The sequence below is a fragment of the Hippocampus comes genome, unplaced genomic scaffold (assembly GCF_001891065.2).
Source record: "Hippocampus comes isolate QL1 unplaced genomic scaffold, H_comes_QL1_v1.1 scaffold9, whole genome shotgun sequence".
NCBI classification, from domain to species: domain Eukaryota; kingdom Metazoa; phylum Chordata; class Actinopteri; order Syngnathiformes; family Syngnathidae; genus Hippocampus; species Hippocampus comes.
The window spans coordinates 5,897,917-5,916,304 of NW_017805275.1; the positions used below are offsets into that span (position 1 = coordinate 5,897,917).

At 41.3% G+C, this 18,388-nt stretch overlaps 2 protein-coding genes across 3 annotated transcripts; both read right to left on the bottom strand.

Moving 5' to 3' along the window:
* Positions 1-272: 272 nt before the first annotated feature.
* LOC109515783 (wee1-like protein kinase 1-A) lies at positions 273-6,216 on the bottom strand. The gene is made up of 9 exons (XM_019869789.1): positions 5,787-6,216; positions 3,934-4,133; positions 3,778-3,826; positions 2,580-2,752; positions 2,218-2,477; positions 2,063-2,140; positions 1,775-1,860; positions 1,496-1,666; positions 273-396 (listed from the first exon to the last, which is right to left on the bottom strand). The coding sequence occupies exons 1-9, from the start codon at positions 6,123-6,125 to the stop codon at positions 304-306; spliced, it is 1,449 nt and encodes a 482-aa protein (XP_019725348.1). The 5' UTR covers positions 6,126-6,216; the 3' UTR covers positions 273-303.
* Positions 6,217-6,898: 682 nt separating this feature from the next.
* LOC109515780 (plastin-2-like) lies at positions 6,899-17,832 on the bottom strand. 2 transcript variants are annotated; one of them, XM_019869783.1, is made up of 16 exons: positions 17,691-17,832; positions 16,852-16,920; positions 15,833-15,984; positions 15,487-15,616; positions 13,115-13,247; positions 12,588-12,669; positions 11,218-11,383; positions 10,926-11,065; positions 10,595-10,690; positions 9,965-10,151; positions 8,599-8,677; positions 8,382-8,502; positions 8,159-8,292; positions 7,907-8,030; positions 7,594-7,718; positions 6,899-7,450 (listed from the first exon to the last, which is right to left on the bottom strand). In XM_019869783.1, exons 1-16 carry the CDS (start codon positions 17,815-17,817, stop codon positions 7,318-7,320), a joined length of 1,998 nt encoding a protein of 665 aa, XP_019725342.1. In that variant the 5' UTR covers positions 17,818-17,832; the 3' UTR covers positions 6,899-7,317. The 2 variants fall into 2 exon arrangements, with proteins under 2 accessions (XP_019725342.1, XP_019725343.1); XM_019869784.1 differs by lacking the exons at positions 16,852-16,920; positions 17,691-17,832 and having other exon boundaries at positions 15,829-15,940.
* Positions 17,833-18,388: the final 556 nt, after the last annotated feature.

The window sequence follows — 18,388 nt, forward strand, 5'->3', positions numbered from 1 at the left end:
TTGTCCCTAGGTGTAAGTGTGAGCACGGATGGTTATTCATCTGTGTGCCCTGCGATTGGCTCGCAACCAGTTCAGGGTGTCCCCTGCCGAATGCCCGAAGACAGCTGGGATAGGCTCCAGAATGCCCAGCAACCATTGTGAGGATAAGTGGATCAGAAAATGAATGGAAGGAGAGAAATATGTTAGTTTGGAAAAAAATCTATTTTGGTGCTAATAAGGTGGTAATTGTTTTTAATTGGATAAATGTGTAAGAAGCAAAAATGCGACCCAAATTTTATGCAAGAGTTTTACTGATATTTGTATTTACAACATTAATCTGTTTGCTGTCTGGATTACTGGGTGCCTGATGATGTCAGAGGTCGAAGGCCGTCTCGTTGGGTCAGGGTTGATCATCAGCTGAAAAACAAAATCGGCACAGGATATATTAATAAAAACGCATTTTTCTCCTATAACAACATAATTAACGTATTTTTTTGGACTATAGGTAGCACTTTTTTTTCATAGTTTGGTTTACTCAGGTGCAACTTTTACATAGTAAAATGAGAGCTCTGACTCAGAATCCTCGGTCCCTAACCATGTTGATTAATTACCGCTGGTGGAAAGGTGACGAAATGCAGCAAAAGTGTTTGACAACCATCTGCCAACTGCCCAAAGCAAGTAGAAGAAGAAATGGAAGCAGAAGTAGTAGCAGACTTCCTTATGGCACAACAAAGATTTACAGCACCAGAATGCACAATAACTGACCAGGATTCTATCTTTGGCCACAATGTAACACACACTTCTAGGTAAAGTAAGCCATTCTAAACGAAAAAGGAAAACTTTTCCATTGTTAGAAGTTCCGTCCAATGAGAACTCGTTTGCCGCACTAAACAAGGGGTGCGTTGGGAAATTGCCTCTGACGGTTTAACACCACTCAGAGTGTGCGTGTTCAGAGAGGCAGAGCGCACTGGTACTCCGTTTCCAAAAATTTCCTAACGCAGGCTATGTGACAAACCCAATCAGCAACTTGTGCTTGAACTGTTTCGATCTGTACTGGCTGGCCCGCAAGACTCCGCCACCATTCCGTTGAGTCACTCTGAATAATTGAAGGGCACATTTGAACATCGCACTAGATTTCCGAATGGTCAGAGTTAAGCATTGCGCCCTCAGAGTGTATTTCTGAATATGTCATGGGAATGCCGATATTGGGTGCGAGTCCAAGCTCACTATTCTTGGTCTCATTTTTTTGTGGAATAAATTTTCCCCCAAAATTAGACTTATTCTCTGGGGAGACTTGTATGTTTCATCAATAAAATTGAATTGAGTTTTTCTTTTTCATGATGGATTTTTTGACTGGTGCAATTTATACTCCCGAACGATTGATAGTCTGAAAAATATGGTAATTACCATTACCCCTTCATTCTTGTAAGTGGATTAAGTTCCAAATTTTAAAAATAAACCATGTCAAATCAACATGTTTTGGGCTTATGGCAGTATAAAAATACTGGACAATCACCTCAAGAAGACTGAGAAACTCTGATGCAAGCACACATGGGATGGTGGGAAGCTCGCCTTGTCGGATTTTGTGCCACCCAAGTCCATTGGGGGGCAGAGCCTCTGCCCCCGAGGCGCTAACAACTGTCAGACCGAGAGCAAAAATGTCGGCCTTTGTCAAGTTACTGTAGTCCTGCAAAAGTAAACACAAGGAAGATGTTAGTGTGAATTTTTCAAATGCTGATTTATTTATTTTTTTGTTGGGAGGCAGGTGTGCGCGTGGGGAGGGTGGGAGACAAACCTCTTGTAGAACTTCATTAGCCAGATATCTGCTGTCACCTTCTTCCACGTAAGGACTGTTTGCCTGTGTCACATGACCAAGGTCACCTGGAAGATGGACACATGTGTTTCAATATAAAATGTCAATGTTCATCAAGTGAAGGGGGTCCAGCGGTAACTATTCTTGCCGTATTATTAACGTGCATGTCGTTCCTAACTTTGAAATGTAAACCAAGGACACAGTTGAAACGAGCAGCGGAAGGGGATGGGCGGAGTCAGTGTAAAAATAAATAAATAAATAAATCCAAACCTATTTTGTAAGTAACACCGGTGTCCGTGCCATCTTCATCAAAGCTGCTTCCAGACTTCTTGGATATGAAGATGTTGCCTTGGAAACAAAAACAAGACTTGATTAGTTTCCCACTTTGCACGGCATCTCTTTGAAGCACAACCACTAAAACTCACTCGGTTTGATGTCCATGTGTACCAGGGACATTGAGTGGATGCACGCCAGCCCTCGCGCAATTTGCAGCAGCACATCTTTGAGGGCCACTTCCGACAAAGGCTTAGATTGGCATTCAATGACATCTGCCAGCGTGCCGCCATCGCAGTACTCGTTCTGAATGAGCAAGTGGTCATCCTCCACCCAGGACGAGTAGTACTGCACCACGTTGGGATGCCGGGCTAGTACGGCATGGGCAAACACTTCCCGCATGATGTATTGTCTGCATAGAAGGAACAAAGACAATTGTAAATGTTTTCACTGTTTATGGGAAACTTTGAGCTTCATGATATCAATTATTTGTCATATGAAATGCTCCACTTACTGATCTACCGATCCCATAAGCGGTTTACTTGATCGCTTGATGGCATAGATGCAGCCATCCAGCCTTTTCGCACATTTGAACACTGCAGAGAACTGCCCATGGCCGATCGTCTCCAGCTCAAAGAACTCTGAGTTGTAGCGGGACGTCACGTCGTTTCTTATTGCAGTCAACCTCTAAAAGTGGCAAGCAAAGGGGGATTACCGTCATTTCCTGTGACTTTTCACCCCCTTATAAAATACCCACCCCCTCTTAAAAAGCATTCTAAACATTCCAATACTCTAGTGTAAATGTTTTTCCTTTTAAATGTCTTTACTTTGCTTTTTGATGTTCAACTCTCTTGTTTGTTACTGTTTTTAAATATTTTACTTAATTATTTGAAGCACAGTGAGTTATACCTTTTGTATGAAATGCGGTATATAAATAAAGTTGCCTTGCCAACACATATGCCGACTACTGGCATTCACTAAGGATGTAGGATCTTAAGACAGTGTCATGATTATCGAGTGGCGGTAAAAAACAATTACACTTAGTGACGTGATTAAAAGCAGACATTTTCACACAAGTTCCGCACCCTCCCACAGTCACTTTGCCACAACTCCACAGGATGTAAATAGCCAATGACGTGCCACCATGTGCTCAGAAAAAGTGTCACGAGTCCACAAATGGCTCGCGGCCAATGCTAGCGGGCTAATGTGGCTAACCGACGCACGTTTATATGGATGAACTGCAGGATACGAGCACAAAACATGTACTTACTTTATATCATAAAATCAGTGCTGAGAAGAACATCAATGAGGTAAGATATAAGGAGTTATAAGGAAAGTAAGCTCTTATTTAACTGCTGCAACTGTAGCTGAAATTAAATACCCACAATAATGCCAGACAACTTATATGAATTTTATATTACATCATTTGTAACTGGTAGGCACTGGTACGTGTTACATTTTTTGTAATGTTTTAATCAAGATTTGTACAATATGGGAGAATGATATTGGATCTTTTAAAAAAAAAAATACAGTAAATACAGTTCCCACCATAAATGGCTGCTTTGCTATAATTGGAAATAAGAAGTGAATCTGTCACAACTCCAGTTTCTTTATTTATGAAAGTAAAAACAACAACAAAAATCATCCCCTTCAGAGATATGCAAATTTCTCCATTGTGAGACAATAAAGGTTTTCGTATCGTATATAATTACCGTAGGGTCTCCTTTAGCATTACTTGTATTCTTGTCTTCACCATAAGACCTGGGAAAAAAAACAGTTTTTTTTTTGGGGGGGGGGGGGGGGGGGGAAAAATGAGAAAACAAGGGGCAAAGGGCAGTCATCTGCACATATCGAGAACATATACATACAGGTGTGCTGTCTTGCGCTGGTTCTTTTGCAGTGTAGGAGACAGGGCGAGGAGGGAGACAGGACTGAATGGATTCAAGTTGACCTGAGGTCTGATGATGTTGCCTTCTGTGCTGGACCTTGCTGAAGGTTTGCCATTCTTGAATAGGGATCGCCTGCAGGATAACGTGAGGCTGGAGTTCTTCGCTCGGGGTAGCGCACACTGTGCAAACACCCACAATGACATTTATTTAGTACAAATAGTTGGCTCACGTGAGTCCGTGCCCACTCACCAAGTTTGAAATTTAACAAATGTTTTAAAAAAAAAGTGACTGTGGGTTGGTCAAGCCAAACAGAATTTTGCTCCACATCGATTTTCTTGACCTATTACTTTCAACTTCCATTTCAACTACACTGCCAGAATACAGCCAGTCAAAGTCAAAAGGTAATAAGCAGAGCTTCATTGAGCAACACTTCATATCTGATGGTTTTTTGATAAAGAGAAGATACAGTAGACACAGCTGCTGGTGGTCTTTGCATCACCGAATTAAACAAAGGTAACAAATTACAGTACCTCAAAATACACTATCCAAAATATTCTCGGCACAACTGCTGGTAACCTCAGCTGACAGTCATTGTATACCGCAGTGGCCAATGCTTCAGCCAGGAAATAGGTGCGTTCTCATATGTCCGTGTAAGCAATATTCTGTACTCCTTGTTGATGAATAGAAAACATGAAACTTCAAACATATATAATGGCATAAAAAATGTGGGTCACTATTTCAAAAGAGGATGTCTAATGTGACCTTTGATGAAACTCTTAAAAGAGTTTGCCTAATGTGACCTTTGATGAAACTCTCATGATCAAGGAGAGATTACTGTACACCAGGGGTCACTATCCAACATGAGTGCCTTGGGGCACCAGGTAGCCTCCAAGGACCACATGAGTAGCCAGCTGGCCTGTTCTAAATGTAGCTTACCAGTGATGGAACATTGTGATCTTGTAAGAATGCTCATTTGAAAAGGTAAACACTGGCAAAAATTATAGAAATAAAGTTTTACATATTGATATTTAGCCAGTTCCTAATTATTGTGAGAAATCATGATCAGCGTCTTCACATAATTAACACCAACAACATATTAGTAACACTAATTTGTTGTTTCACGATGGTGTATCAAACTGCAAGTCCTTCACAATCATCATTAGTCAAGAAGTAGCTTTCACTATCAAAGAGGTCTGTACCCCCTGCTGTACACTAATGTTCAAAGGTGAGGGGTCCGTTAGTTTAATCCTAACCTTAACATTCCATTAGTCAAAAATATCGTATGAGTCTAGAGTAGACGTTGGTTGCTATAAAACGGTACTTAAAAAAAAAGACATTCCAAAGTGACCTTACTTAATGCTGTATATGATATAGAATTTAAAATGGGAAAAATAATGGGGAGATCCACTGAAAATGAATTGCCGAGAAAAAATGGTTCCCACTTACCCGACTCATCAAACAGGAGTCTTGTAAAATGTACTGCGTTGATATGGCCGTTTTTCTCAAAACTATTTAATTAATAATTTGTCATTGGGCATGTAGTTATTTTAACATTACATTTGTGGGGAATAAGTTAATTATGATCATATGAATTAATACAAATCAATGAAAATGCTGGGGGAAACTATTTTACATACATTATCATTTTTTTCACCCACAAAAGGACCTTTCCCAACCGTCGGTTTTGAAAATCCCATTCAAAATCCCGAACGTGAAATAAGAAAAACAACACTCGCATGCAAAAGCAACAACCAAATCGATTGCAACGTACAACAGTCGTCAATCCCAAACTATAGACTGCAACTGACATGGCGTTAACGGCCAATACAAACCGTTAGTTTCTGCGACGTCTCGAAAAGTCTTCGTCTCCTAACATTTTTGCACCGAGTCTTCGTGGATTGAGTTTGGAGGGACGCTCGCTCCGGTGAGTCCTCGTAGAATCGGGAATGTCTCTTGAGAGGCGTGGAGCATGTGGCTAAGAGATCCGTGTTCGGGTATCCACAGGCTTTCAGGCCCCACAGCCTGACCTCGTCACCCCCGCATGAACGGCTCCTCAGGGGGCTGCTGCGGTATTCCAGCCGCTTGGCAGCGGTGCTTCGTCGCTTGCGCATTGGAACGCACTGTTCTGTGTCCCGGCTCGACGGCGGCGTTATCTCCATGGCTCCGTTCATCTTCTCCTGCACACTGTGAACAGTCCTTAGACCAACCTTCCAAAAACCCGTTTCAAAGCACCGCCAGATTGTTGGTGACGTCACGAGTGAGAGCCAATCAGCGGCTCGTTCTTCTATTTCTTTGGTTGGTTGGTTGCAGCTGGCAACTGTAAAAGTAACACTACTGCCACCTAGCGAACTACCGTAGTACACTGTCGTACTGAGAAACGTCCTCGCGTAAAATCATCGGAATAAATCAGAGCAATGCGGAAAATACGGTCATTTATTTCAGGTGAGGATAAAGTAACAAAAAATAAATATTTCAAGTAATTATTTTAAATTAAAACTCATTTTTATTGGTTCTAAGTGTCTAAAGATGATACAAATTGTATTCTGGAAAAAAATTTCCTCTGCGTTTTATATATTTATTTGTAGAATTGAACTTCTGAAATACTGTAGTGTATTCATTTCATTCCGGTCAGATGCAACGATACAAAGTCTATACTCTCAGCAAAGACAGACTGGTGAGTATTAAATGATTTATTTTTTGTTCCTTATTTTACCGAAACTTATAGCTAATTCCTCCCACCAGGACTTCAAAGTTCCAGTCCCATGTCTTAACTCGGTCATTTCATTTTCTGTATTCTGCTTATTAGGTGCAGCAGACTTATGCACATTTTGAGCATAACATCTGCAATCCACTGATGAAAGGACACTTTGATTTTCATCTCTTTCATCTATAACTGGTTCAAACAACAAAGTGTATGGCATTACTTACGTGACACATGAAAGGGCTGTTTTAAACTGTTTTATTAAAACATGGCCTAACTTGGTTGTCTATAAAGTAAAAACTTACATACAGAGGCTTTAAATGATTCCCATGTACAATAGTACAGTATGTATGAAAACAAACAAGGCCTTTGATTCATTTCTATTTCTAACCAGGCGTATCCAAACTCCCACTAAGTTTGCAGCATTCCCCAGCATGCACTGGACAGAACTGTAGACTACCCTACCGCAGATTTGTCACCTTGAAAACAACTGTACCATTATGTTACCCCTGAAATAAAGATTTATATACTGTATGAAGAAACACCAAGCTGCTAAATTGAGACCATGTACCCATTTGGTTTCGAGAGAACCAACACGTCCACAGTCCAACCAGGAAAGAGAGTCAGTCGGTAGAATTGGATATGGTCATCCATTCTCTCCTTTACACCCTCTTCATGCCTCTTCCCATCAGGCAGGCAAAAATGGTCATCACCATTTTGGGGTTGACCTCTACCAAGTCCTCAGGCAGGGCATAGACCTTGGCGCCAATCTTTCTTGCCATGGAAATGGCATACCTGGTACAGGATAAGGTCAGAATTAACGTCAGGCTGGAAAATGATGTATCATGAATGGGTGGTAAAACTATAATGACAGGTGTTACAGTATAATTGCATAAAATCCCCTCAAATGATCTGTTATTCAAAACGTGGGTCTTTACTTGGCATTCTTGAGTTTGTCCTCATCTGTCAGATTGTCTTTTTGAACCAGTTCGAAGTTCACACTCCCCGGTTGGATGGCATCAATTAGGTCCAAAACTGGAATACTCGTGTTGAGTGACCTGTCCTGGACAGCAAAAGCAATAAAATATTTACAAGATGAGCATAGCCCTTTGTTGATAAATAATTGTAAGATTTCAAGATGAAAACATACGCAGTGGGCTTTTAAAATACCATCGTATCATCCAACAATTTATTTTACAGTACACCAAGAAAAAATTGGTAAATCGGGCTCACCCATAAAAATCTCATTACCTTGAAGCTTTTGATAGAAGAAGTCTTGCCGGCTTCAGACAAAGTTTTGTTCACCCATGTGATTATTAAATCCTCTCCTGCAACTGCTCCATCCCCAAGGTCTTCGAGCAAATTTAACGTGTACCTTCATCAGGACCAAAAATGGCATTTGTCAGGCAATGAAATGTGATTTAATTTAGACTTCGATTGAACGACTCCACTTGATCTATTCTTGCACATGAGGGGTCTCATGAAGTTGAACTTTTAAATCACCTTCTCATCAGCTGCCACACCAGTGCGAGAGTGAGAGTCGCATTTCCATCATAGAGGTCCTGTCCTGCAATTCCCACGAGCGAGAAACCAGCTTGCTTCTTTCCCAGCTCCACAGCATAATTACAGTTTTCTATCTGCCACAGACAAACACACACAAACGTAATTTTTTTCCCCCTCCAATGTATGGACACTCGTAACAATGTATAACACGACGCAATTTAACCTTTTTCAGATGGCCTCCCCCTACTGCCTTGAATGGAGGCATGTTGACTCTGTTGTCCCAGTCCACCGGCACCTTACTTTTTTCATATAGTTGCAGAATAGCCATGGCATCCTGCAGATCGCTGTATTAAATCACAAACACCCAAAAGTTACCGATCCATGTGTCAGTACAGCAACAGAGAGCCAAAGTGACTGCTCCAACATGCGGACAAACTGACCCATAGATGTGGTGAACACGTGGACTGACTCCCAGAGAGTTCATCCAGTTCCTGAATGTTCTCTCCTCTCTGGTCTCACCTTGGAAGTAGAAGAGAAAGAAAAAGAAAAGGAGAGGGGAAACTTCTTAGGGCAAGCTGGACATGCAGGTAAGTCTTGGTTTACCAAGTACTGATATGACATTTTGAGTAGAGTCCTGACTAAATCATTCGGCCGATATAATCAGCTGATATAAGGTCTTTTAAAATCGGCCCAGAAATTTGCCTGATTTGATTTTAATTTATCGCACATTAACACGAGACAAAGATCAAGACGAGAAACAAAAACCTCTTAGTCATGAAGTTAAGTACCAAAGTAGAAACTATTATAAAACAGTCAGATGTTTGGCCTGAAATATCTTTAGTATTATAATTGTTAAAGGCCAAAAAAAAGAGAAGTTATTTTATTCATTATATTATGTTTAAATTCAGCGTCCAATTAATTGTCAGAATTTCATACTGCTAACTAACAGACTCAGCCGAAAGGAAAAAAATCCATATCTGTCCGACACTAGTTTTGTATTACTTTTATATGACAAGGAAATAAGGACAGTAGTCCATCCATCCATCCATCCATTTTCTGATCCACTTAACCTCACAAGTGTCGCGGGCGTGCTGGACCCTATCCCAGCTGTCTTTGGGCAATAGGCAGGGTACACCCTGAACTGGTTGCCAACCAATCGCAGGGCACACATAGACGAACAACCATCCACGCTCACACTCACACATAGGGACATTTTAGAGCGTTCCATTGACCTGCCTCACATGTTTTTGGAATGTGGGATGAAACCAGAGTACCCAGAGAAAACCCACACAGGCACGGGGAGAAGATGCAAATGCCACACAGGTAGGCCGGACCCAGCATGAAACCCTAGACCTCTACACTGTGAGGCCGGTGTGATAACCAGTTGCCCACCGTGTCACCCTGCTTCAGTTATTTCAGGATGAATTCATTAATAAGCAATTTCAGACAACAGCCCGAATTCTTAATCCATCAATTGATTTTTACGTCGACCCTGGCAAGCCCATATATCCCATGCATTATGAATTGGAAAGTCAAAATGCCTGAGTGTGAGAGCGTAGATGTGCTTTCTCCTTGCAAATTCCCAAAGTAAGGAAACAATTATAATACACAACTTCAGAATTTCCAGCTATCTCCTGCAAAGTAATGATTAGCTGGTAACCGGTTCAGGGTGTACCCCGCCCTCTGTCCGGAGACGGCTGGGATAGGCTCCAGCACGCCCACTTCCCTCGAGAGGATAAGCGGATCAGAAAATGAATGGATGTTCATATGTGTGAATGTGAAGCACTGTTGCTGAATGAGTCTCACTCTCAAGATTCCAGTCTTGGTTCTCCGGTTTAGTCAGAGCCGGGTGTTTGTTAAAGAGTGTGGCCACAAAGGCCATGTTGAGCTTTGAGTTTCCAGATACGACATCAGTCGCTGTCACAAACTGTCGACAGCCAAGACGATCGGCTTGTTGCAGCATGAGCTCTGCTCTCTTCGCAAGATCTTTCTCCTGGTGACACACATGTAGGGCTTGTCAAGAGACAGACAATAGGTTCTTTTTTTCAAAAGAAGAGACTCTAGTGTCTGACTAGCACAAAGGGAATGAAAGGAGCCGCTTTGGCTGTGACCACGTCCACAGCGACGCAGTCCTCTCTCTCGCAGATCTGAACTCACCAGTGCTTGTTTGCGAAATTACCAACATTGGATCTAACCTGCCACATCCAGGCACCGTATAGGATTTATGACAGCCATCAAAGCAGAGCCCAATGTATGTATGACATTAATATACGAACACCGTAAATGTTTTTGAACATCTTCTAAAAAGAACCATTTTCAGATGATTGCGGCATTTTTTAACAACATTCTTCACATCATTTTTGTTTAACTGTGACGCAATAACGTAGTCTATTAGAAAAAGTACGTTTTGCAGACAATAGAGCTTTTTCATCTTACATAAAGTCCAACCATATCGATTTCAACTCGATCAACGCCCTCTTTGCTGCCATCTGGTGCGATCTGCTCCAGTAGGTGGAAATAAGCCTTGGAGTCCTATACACAGGAACAGAAAAAGGTTCAAATTAAGCATTGAAAGCCCCAAATTACCGGTAATATGAAGTTCTACTGTCTGGCATGACTCAAGATTACAAAATGAAACATGCAGGATTGTTCAGCCTTGGCGGAGGTCAGTGCTCTCGTGAGAATGCCCAAGGCAACGCACGGAATTTACGCACAATCTTTAAACAACTGCAGTGCTAAATCTTGCATACTTTCAATGTTATCTGACCTTAATATCGCCTGAAAAGTTTGTCAGGGTCATGCCAACTTTCTTCAAGTGGAAATTGGCCCAGCGCAGCAACAACTCCTCTGGGCTGAGTTTCATCAACTCCTCCAAACTCTCCCCTTCCTCCAGCAGCGCCGCAATCGCTGTAAGATAAGAAGCGTGACGATGTTTAAATCAACTGTGAGCATTGTTAGACACTAATTTTCCTTATCAGAGGATGGCTCTTGGTTTTGTGTGCTTTAGAATTTCAATCCACTGATGGAGTATGTGGGACGGTATGTCTTTGCATCGGTACCTTCATTACGGCTCAGCTCAATATCTGCAAAAAGTCCGATCTTAATGATTTGCCAGAGGAGTCCAAGGACCAGATGAGGTTTTCCCTCTTTCAGATCTTGAGCTCCAATGTTGACGACTTGGCAGCCAATAGCCGAGGCTGAGTTCAGAGCCAAATTGAGATTCTCCTGTTTGCGAGCAACACAATTCCAGAAAGTGAGAAAATATTTTGAATTGCACAAGAAAATATGATTATCAGTGCCAATGAGTTTTGCAGCAAATCGGCAACCATATTTGAATGACACAGCACATCATTGCACATGTTGCTCTAAATCAGAGGCTCTTAACCTGGGTTCGATCGAACCCCAGGGGTTCGGTAAGTCGGTCTCCGGGGTTCGACAGAGCCTCTGCCGTGGAGGGTAAGACACACGCGACTCAACATGTTAAATTAGTTATGACACGCCCGCTTGGCCATCACTGGCTGCAGATGATCACATGACATTGCTTGTCCAATCAATGCTGAGGGAAATTTAGTTCGCTTCGTAGTCAATGTGTGACTGTCTGTGATATTACGTCGTTCAATTAAAAAAAAAGTATACTTATCCCTTGAAATGTTAACTTTTTTCTGTTTTTAATAAATGCTTTTTTTTGGTGACTGTGATAGTACGTCGTTCAATAAAAAAAAGGATACTTATCCCATGAAATGTTATGAACTTTTTTCTGTTAATAAATGCTTTTTTTTGTGACTGTTAGTACATTGTTCAATAAAAAAAAGGATACTTATCCCATGAAATGTTATGAACTTTTTTCTGTTTTTAATAAATGCGTTTTTTTTAATATCTTTTCTCTTAATTTGTAAAAAATATATATATTTATTTTTCACTCATGAAGGGTTCGGTGAATGTGCATATTAACTGAATGGGTTCGGTACCTCTAAAAAGGTTAACCACTGCTCTAAATCTTGTAACTGCTAGTGTTGGAAAATTCTAATTCCATATGTTCAAGAGATGTGCATTACTAAAACAGTCCCAAATCAGGTATTTCCAAGTGTGAATGGTGGTTTCACCATGTCAGCACTGTGACATGTGAGAAGCAAATCCTCAAGAATGTATCCTGCCTATCCAGAAAATTAACGGATGGAATGAATCTAATGTGGACACGCCAAATAGCACGCATTAGAGCAATTTAGGTTTAAGACACAGTGTGTGTATACTTTATGACGGAGATTTACGATATCGGTGCATGATTTGCACACCTACACCTGCTCACTAAGTTTACCAAATCTGCTTTCTCATGTGCATGATACCTTTGTAAATAGCTCAGTTCCCAACACAATGGTAATGGTGCATTAATGCTATTATAAACATAACAAATTCAAAACAAGCACCCCACCTGTGTAGTGAAGGCAGTGAGTTTCTTTGTATTAATGGTTCGCTCATCAATGGTCTCAGGAACAGATTGGTTGATGAGTTTGCTGCACAAACAAATCACAGGTCCAATATGATATTCTATATTGTTTGAGGGCTCCAAGTTAAGACTGAGTCAAGACTACAGTCAATAGAACAAAAGAACAATGCAAAGCTTGTACATAGAAAAAAAACGTCCATAAATGTATAGACCTGAGGCAACTATAGCTGGCAGAGTACAGTACTGATTCGTTTCTTAGCATTCCCTGATCCAAAGTGAATCAAGTTCTTCTTGTGTCAAACCAAAAAGCCTACACCAAAAATCATCAAAATCTGCATTTTGACTCCGGCAGTTAACCACCAAAGGGCTAAATAGTCTCCTTGACCACTTTTGGTGGTGGGAATGACTTTGCACATGACTTTTTCTCATCAGGCATTTAGCCATGAAGTATTTATGTGATGACTATAATGCATACATATGCTGCTATACATAAATGTCCATTAAAAATGTACCAAAGTACAATGCCGTCTGCCAGCGCTTTGAAGAGAGCTCCGGTGTCAGGGTTGATGGGCAGCACGTGTTTGCAGTCTGGATCCTTCTCCAAAATAGAGTTGATGTAGTTTGCAAAGGCAAAGCGCTCCTGTTCTGGAAGACATGGCGAATTTGTAAACCTCAACTGTTTAAGTGTAAATGATGGCATCCTCATAGACTTGAGTAGAGTGTGCTTTTTTTGACACAAGAACAGAGTTTTGAGCAGGATGCTGGAATTAGAAAATATTGGCATTCTACTGCAAAATGTGTTTGTGGAGACACTGTTTTTACACATGAACATAATTAGGCTTTTCAATGAGCTAAAACTCGTGAACTCAGTCTGCAGGTGTCTGTGTACATCTTCCCCGTCTCTCTCCACTAAACATGGCAACTTAGTGACTGTTAGTAAATAGCTAGACAAGGCTGTGAAACCACAGACTCCATTATTAAAAAACCTCGTGGGTTAAGCATCATGCTAGAAAGCGTTTTTTAGGGAGTGTCACTTGAATCGACAGCACCCACGCCAGTTTTTTGTATGGGTGCTGTATTGGACTTTCCATTGTGGTTAATTTTTCACCAAACCTTATCAGGGAATGCGCAGACATTCCTACATGTCGGTTTTGAGGAGGAGGGGGAGGAGGAGAATGCGGGGGGCTCGCTCAACTTAATTGTATTTATATAGCACTTTAAAACATCTACCGCTGTACTGTATACAAAGTGCTGTACATCGAGCAAAATAATTCAAACAACAACAAATAAAACAATAAATTTATAATGACGACAATAGAAAGCACAAAAACAGTAAACCTAAAAATCAAGTCTAATGCAGAGTCAAAGGCCAAAAAATAAAAATTAATTTTAATATAAGTTTGAAAGATGAGCAGCGAGGGGGCCTATCTAACGTTCAGTGGGAGGTCATTCCAAAGAGAGGGACCAGCAACAGAAAAGGGTCGATCCCCTCTGAGCATCCGCTTAGTTCTCGGTACTTCTAATACTGTCTGGTCTGCAGACCTGAGGCACCAGGCAGGTCCATAGGGGCGGAGGAGCTCAGAGAGGTAAAGTGGAGCGAGGCCATTTAAAAATGTAAACAATATACAGTATATACAAGATTCTTACATAGGACCCTAAAATGTATAGGGGGCCGGTGAAGGGATGCCAGAGTAGGAGTTATGTGCTCCCTCCTACGAGTACCACTCAAGAGGTGAGCAGCAGCATTTTGGAACAACTGGAGACGCTCAATGGAGCATTGGCTGACTCCAAAGTAAAGTGCATTACAGTAATCCAGTTGAGATATGACAAAGGCATGAATTTCTGTGCCAAAGTGCTGTTGAGAAAGGAGATGGATCGCCATACCCAGCTGCCGAAGATGAAAGAAGATGGATTCAACAACAGCACAAATTTGCCAGTGCAATTTAAAATCACTGTCCAGTTTAAGACCCAAGTTCGAGTCTGTTGGCTTCAGATAAAGAGCCAGGGGTCCCAAGTCTGCAGGATGGGATGTACAAGGGCCACAGAGACCAAACACATCACTTCTGTTTTATTTTCATTGAAATTCAAGAAATTGAGTGCCATCCAGTTCTTGCATTTCCTCTAGAGTCTAGGCAGACTCAAACAAATGCCAGTCAGATTTCAAAACACTTTGAGTACAATTGACGACAAAGTGAGGAATTTGTTTTTGTATGAATAATCATATATGAGGGCGGCCCGGTGGGCGACTGGTTATCACGTCCACCGCAGAGGTGCAGGGTTCGATTCCGGCTCCAGCCTTCCAGTGTGGAGTTTGCATGTTCTCCCCGTGCCTATGTGGGGTTTCTTCGGGTACTCTGGTTTCCTCCCACATTCCAAAAAACCCCACATCAGTCTGACAATAGTTTTGTATTACCAGTACTTTTATATGACAAGGAAATAAGGACTGATTTTTCTCCAGTTGTCCATCCATGCATCTGTCTATTTTCTAATCCACTTATCCTCACAAGGGTCGCGGGGCGTGCTGGAGCTTATGCCAGCAGTCTTCGGGCATTAGGCAGGGTACACCCTTTCACCTGGTTGCCAGTCAATCACAGGGCACACATAGCCGAGCAACCATTCGCGTTCAAAATCACACCATGGGACAATTGCGAGTGTTCAATCAACCTGTCGTGCATGTTTTTGGAATGTGAGAGGAAACCCGAGTATCTGGAGAGAACCCACGTAGGCACGGGGAGAGCATGAAAACTCCATACAGGAAGGCCGGAGCCGGAATCAAACCCTGTGCTAACAAGTCGAAGACCATGTCGCCCTTGATGGTTGTCAAGGAAAGTTTTTCATTTTGGACAGCTAAATGTTTGTGCAAAAGACTTTTTTCAATTCTTACCAGAGATTGAATGTTGAGTTCCTTCACTTGAGATTTCACTGGTGCCCCCGATGGCAACAATACCTTCCTTCTTGTTGAGAGCCTTTCTGAACCCTTTGGCGATACGGTCGTCCTTCATATCCTTAAAAATCTGAACAAATCCACAAAAACACACAAGTACCAAAATAAAACTTGACTCTTCTCTTTAGATAATTCGCCATTATGCAGCAACGTTCATTGACAACGGAACATTTGGAAGGCAGCTTTACAATATATTGTAAAATGATTGTGAAGAGTGTTGTATGCTTTTTGTTGCGTGGCTGATTTCCTCATTCAGTTAGTTAGTTAGTTAGTTAGTGTTACCTACAGCGGCGAACTCTTCAAGGCTGATGTGGCTGTCTTTGTCTCTGTCAAGTTTCTGGATGAGCTCACGAATCTGGTAACCAGGTAAGGGACAATTGACCTCACGGAAGAGATCACCAAGCTCCTTGACGCAGATGTACCCATTGCCGTCCACATCTATAGACAGCGGATGAAGTAGATAGTGAGAAGAGAAAGCATGAATGAAAATGCATTCAGACACTTTTGTTCTTGGCTTTCTTTTTTTTTATTTTGTGGGGGGAAGTTTGACTCTATATTTTCAAAATGTATTTTTTTTTTTGTATGGAGTTTTGACTACTGAGGTTAAATAACCTTGAGTTGAGGCTTTGCCAGAGAGTCTGCATTCCCTTCCTGAACCAGGACAATAATCATTCTATTTTATCCACGCTGGCATAATGTATCAAAACCTGCTACTGAGTAGCTTTTTGTACATATTCTGCTGCTATCGTCTGCACTAATCTCACATCTGATGTCATGTGTTCCACAAATCTAGTTGTTGACAGATGAGAACAAAATGGAAGATGGTAGCCTCAATGAAAGATGCAATGTCTGGCACAAAATGAATACTGCACATTTTCCTGAATGCACCACTGTGAAACATGACGGTGACCGCATCATACTTTTCTTCAGCAGGGACAGTGAAGGAAAAACGTTTGAGTTTAAAATTCAGTTCATATTTGGTCAAAGCCCAGACTTAAATTGCATTGAGAATCCACGGCAAGACTTAAAAACTGCTGTTCACAAATGCTCTCTTCTAATCTGACTGAGCGTCCCTCAAACTATTTTGCATCCTCGAAATGTGCAAACCTGCTCCTGACATATCATCATAGACTTGTACTGTAGGTGTTTGGTCATTGGCTAACCTAAAATTTACGGCTGCAACAATCTGTGACTCAAGCTCCTCTGGAGCCAGTCTGTCCTTGTCCTTGATGTCTTGTCTTCCACCTTTGCCTTGTTAGTCTGAATGCATGCAATTCCTACTTACCTACTAAATGATTTACTCACCTACTTTCTGGAAGCCCTCTCTGATCTCCTCCATTTCCTCAGGGCTTATCTGCTGTGACATTGTGACCCCTGACAAAAAGGCCATAGGAAAGGAAACAGTGGGTAGATTTAGGTAGATTGGCATAGATGTGAGCATGGTGTGTCTGCAAAATAGTTGCACTCCAAAGCTTCTATCCCACTTGTCCTCTTCAGGTTCTCGGGTGAAGCCTATCCCAGGTTGTGACGATTACATTTCGGTCTCTAAGTGTTTTTACTTCCACCAGATGGCACTGCTTCAGGAGGAACACATTTTCAAGGTTTTTTTTTTTTTTTGCCCTCTGCATTTAAATAAAATGACTTTGATATTTTTAATAATATGGATTTTTCCTCCAGTTGCTAAAACGTCATAAAGTCAAATTAGCACATGGACCTAACTCATGTTTTTCATGTTCTCAAATTGTCTCCATCACACAATGCATATGCAGTAACTCCAATTTCATCCGGATACAGGTACAGTACACACATTCTCACGCACTCGCACACACGTCGACGATGACAAAACAGTTTATCAGCGTACGATTCAGTGAAAATACTCTTATAATGTACTGTACCTTAGAATACAGATTAAACGCTGTGATTGAGCTCATCTATTTTGCACGGTACGAGTGTGTAAAATTACAAATCATAAATTCGAGGCAGACAACATGTATAGTGGTTGAAGTGAACACATAACCAACAAACAATGTATAATTAAATACCGCTTTGGTTTTGCATCACCCTGGGCTGGACTGTAAAATAAAGAGGTGCAACGTGTCATATCACAGGCATGAATGGTTGGAGGAGAAAGCTTCAGCCCCTACCTGAAGTCCACCAAGTGATTGAGTAAAATCGAATTCCCCTCTGGAAGCCAAGTCCTCGTTGTGTCTGAGTCGGGAAGCTCTTGGTTTTCTTCAGACACCGCCCGGCGAGAACTATAGCTCCGCCCATCCGCGACACCCTTTGATTGTAATCGAACCACGCCCTCCCCACCTTATTTCTCGCATCAGCAGCAGTCTTTGACTGTGACCTCCCAAGGAAAGCTTCAACGGTATGTCGCCACGTTTGGAAGCAAAGTTTCCTTTAAAAAAACAAACAAAACAAAACAAAAATTATTAAAAATACACTCATTGTCTTTGAGGATTCATTTTTCTGACGAGTTTTAATTTTTATTCCATCCATTGGTAAACAGACACGATAAGTCTCCTTTTGTGTCAACTCTTAACATCGACGACTTTATTTGAATAAAATCACAGGTTTAATCATGATATCACATACATCTTGAACTTATATGGGTAAAAAAAAAAAACATGCAACTTAATTGTACTTTGACTTACATTTTTTTATTTAAAGGGGAAGTCAACCCCCCAAATTTCATGAAAATAATAATTTTTATTCAGCCTTAGTATTCTCAGAAATGAAAGTGGACTTTTCTGAAAATTCCGGAATAAATAAATAAATAAATAAAGGTGTGTGTGTGTGTGTGTGTGTGTGTGTGTGTGTGTGTGTGTGTGTATATATA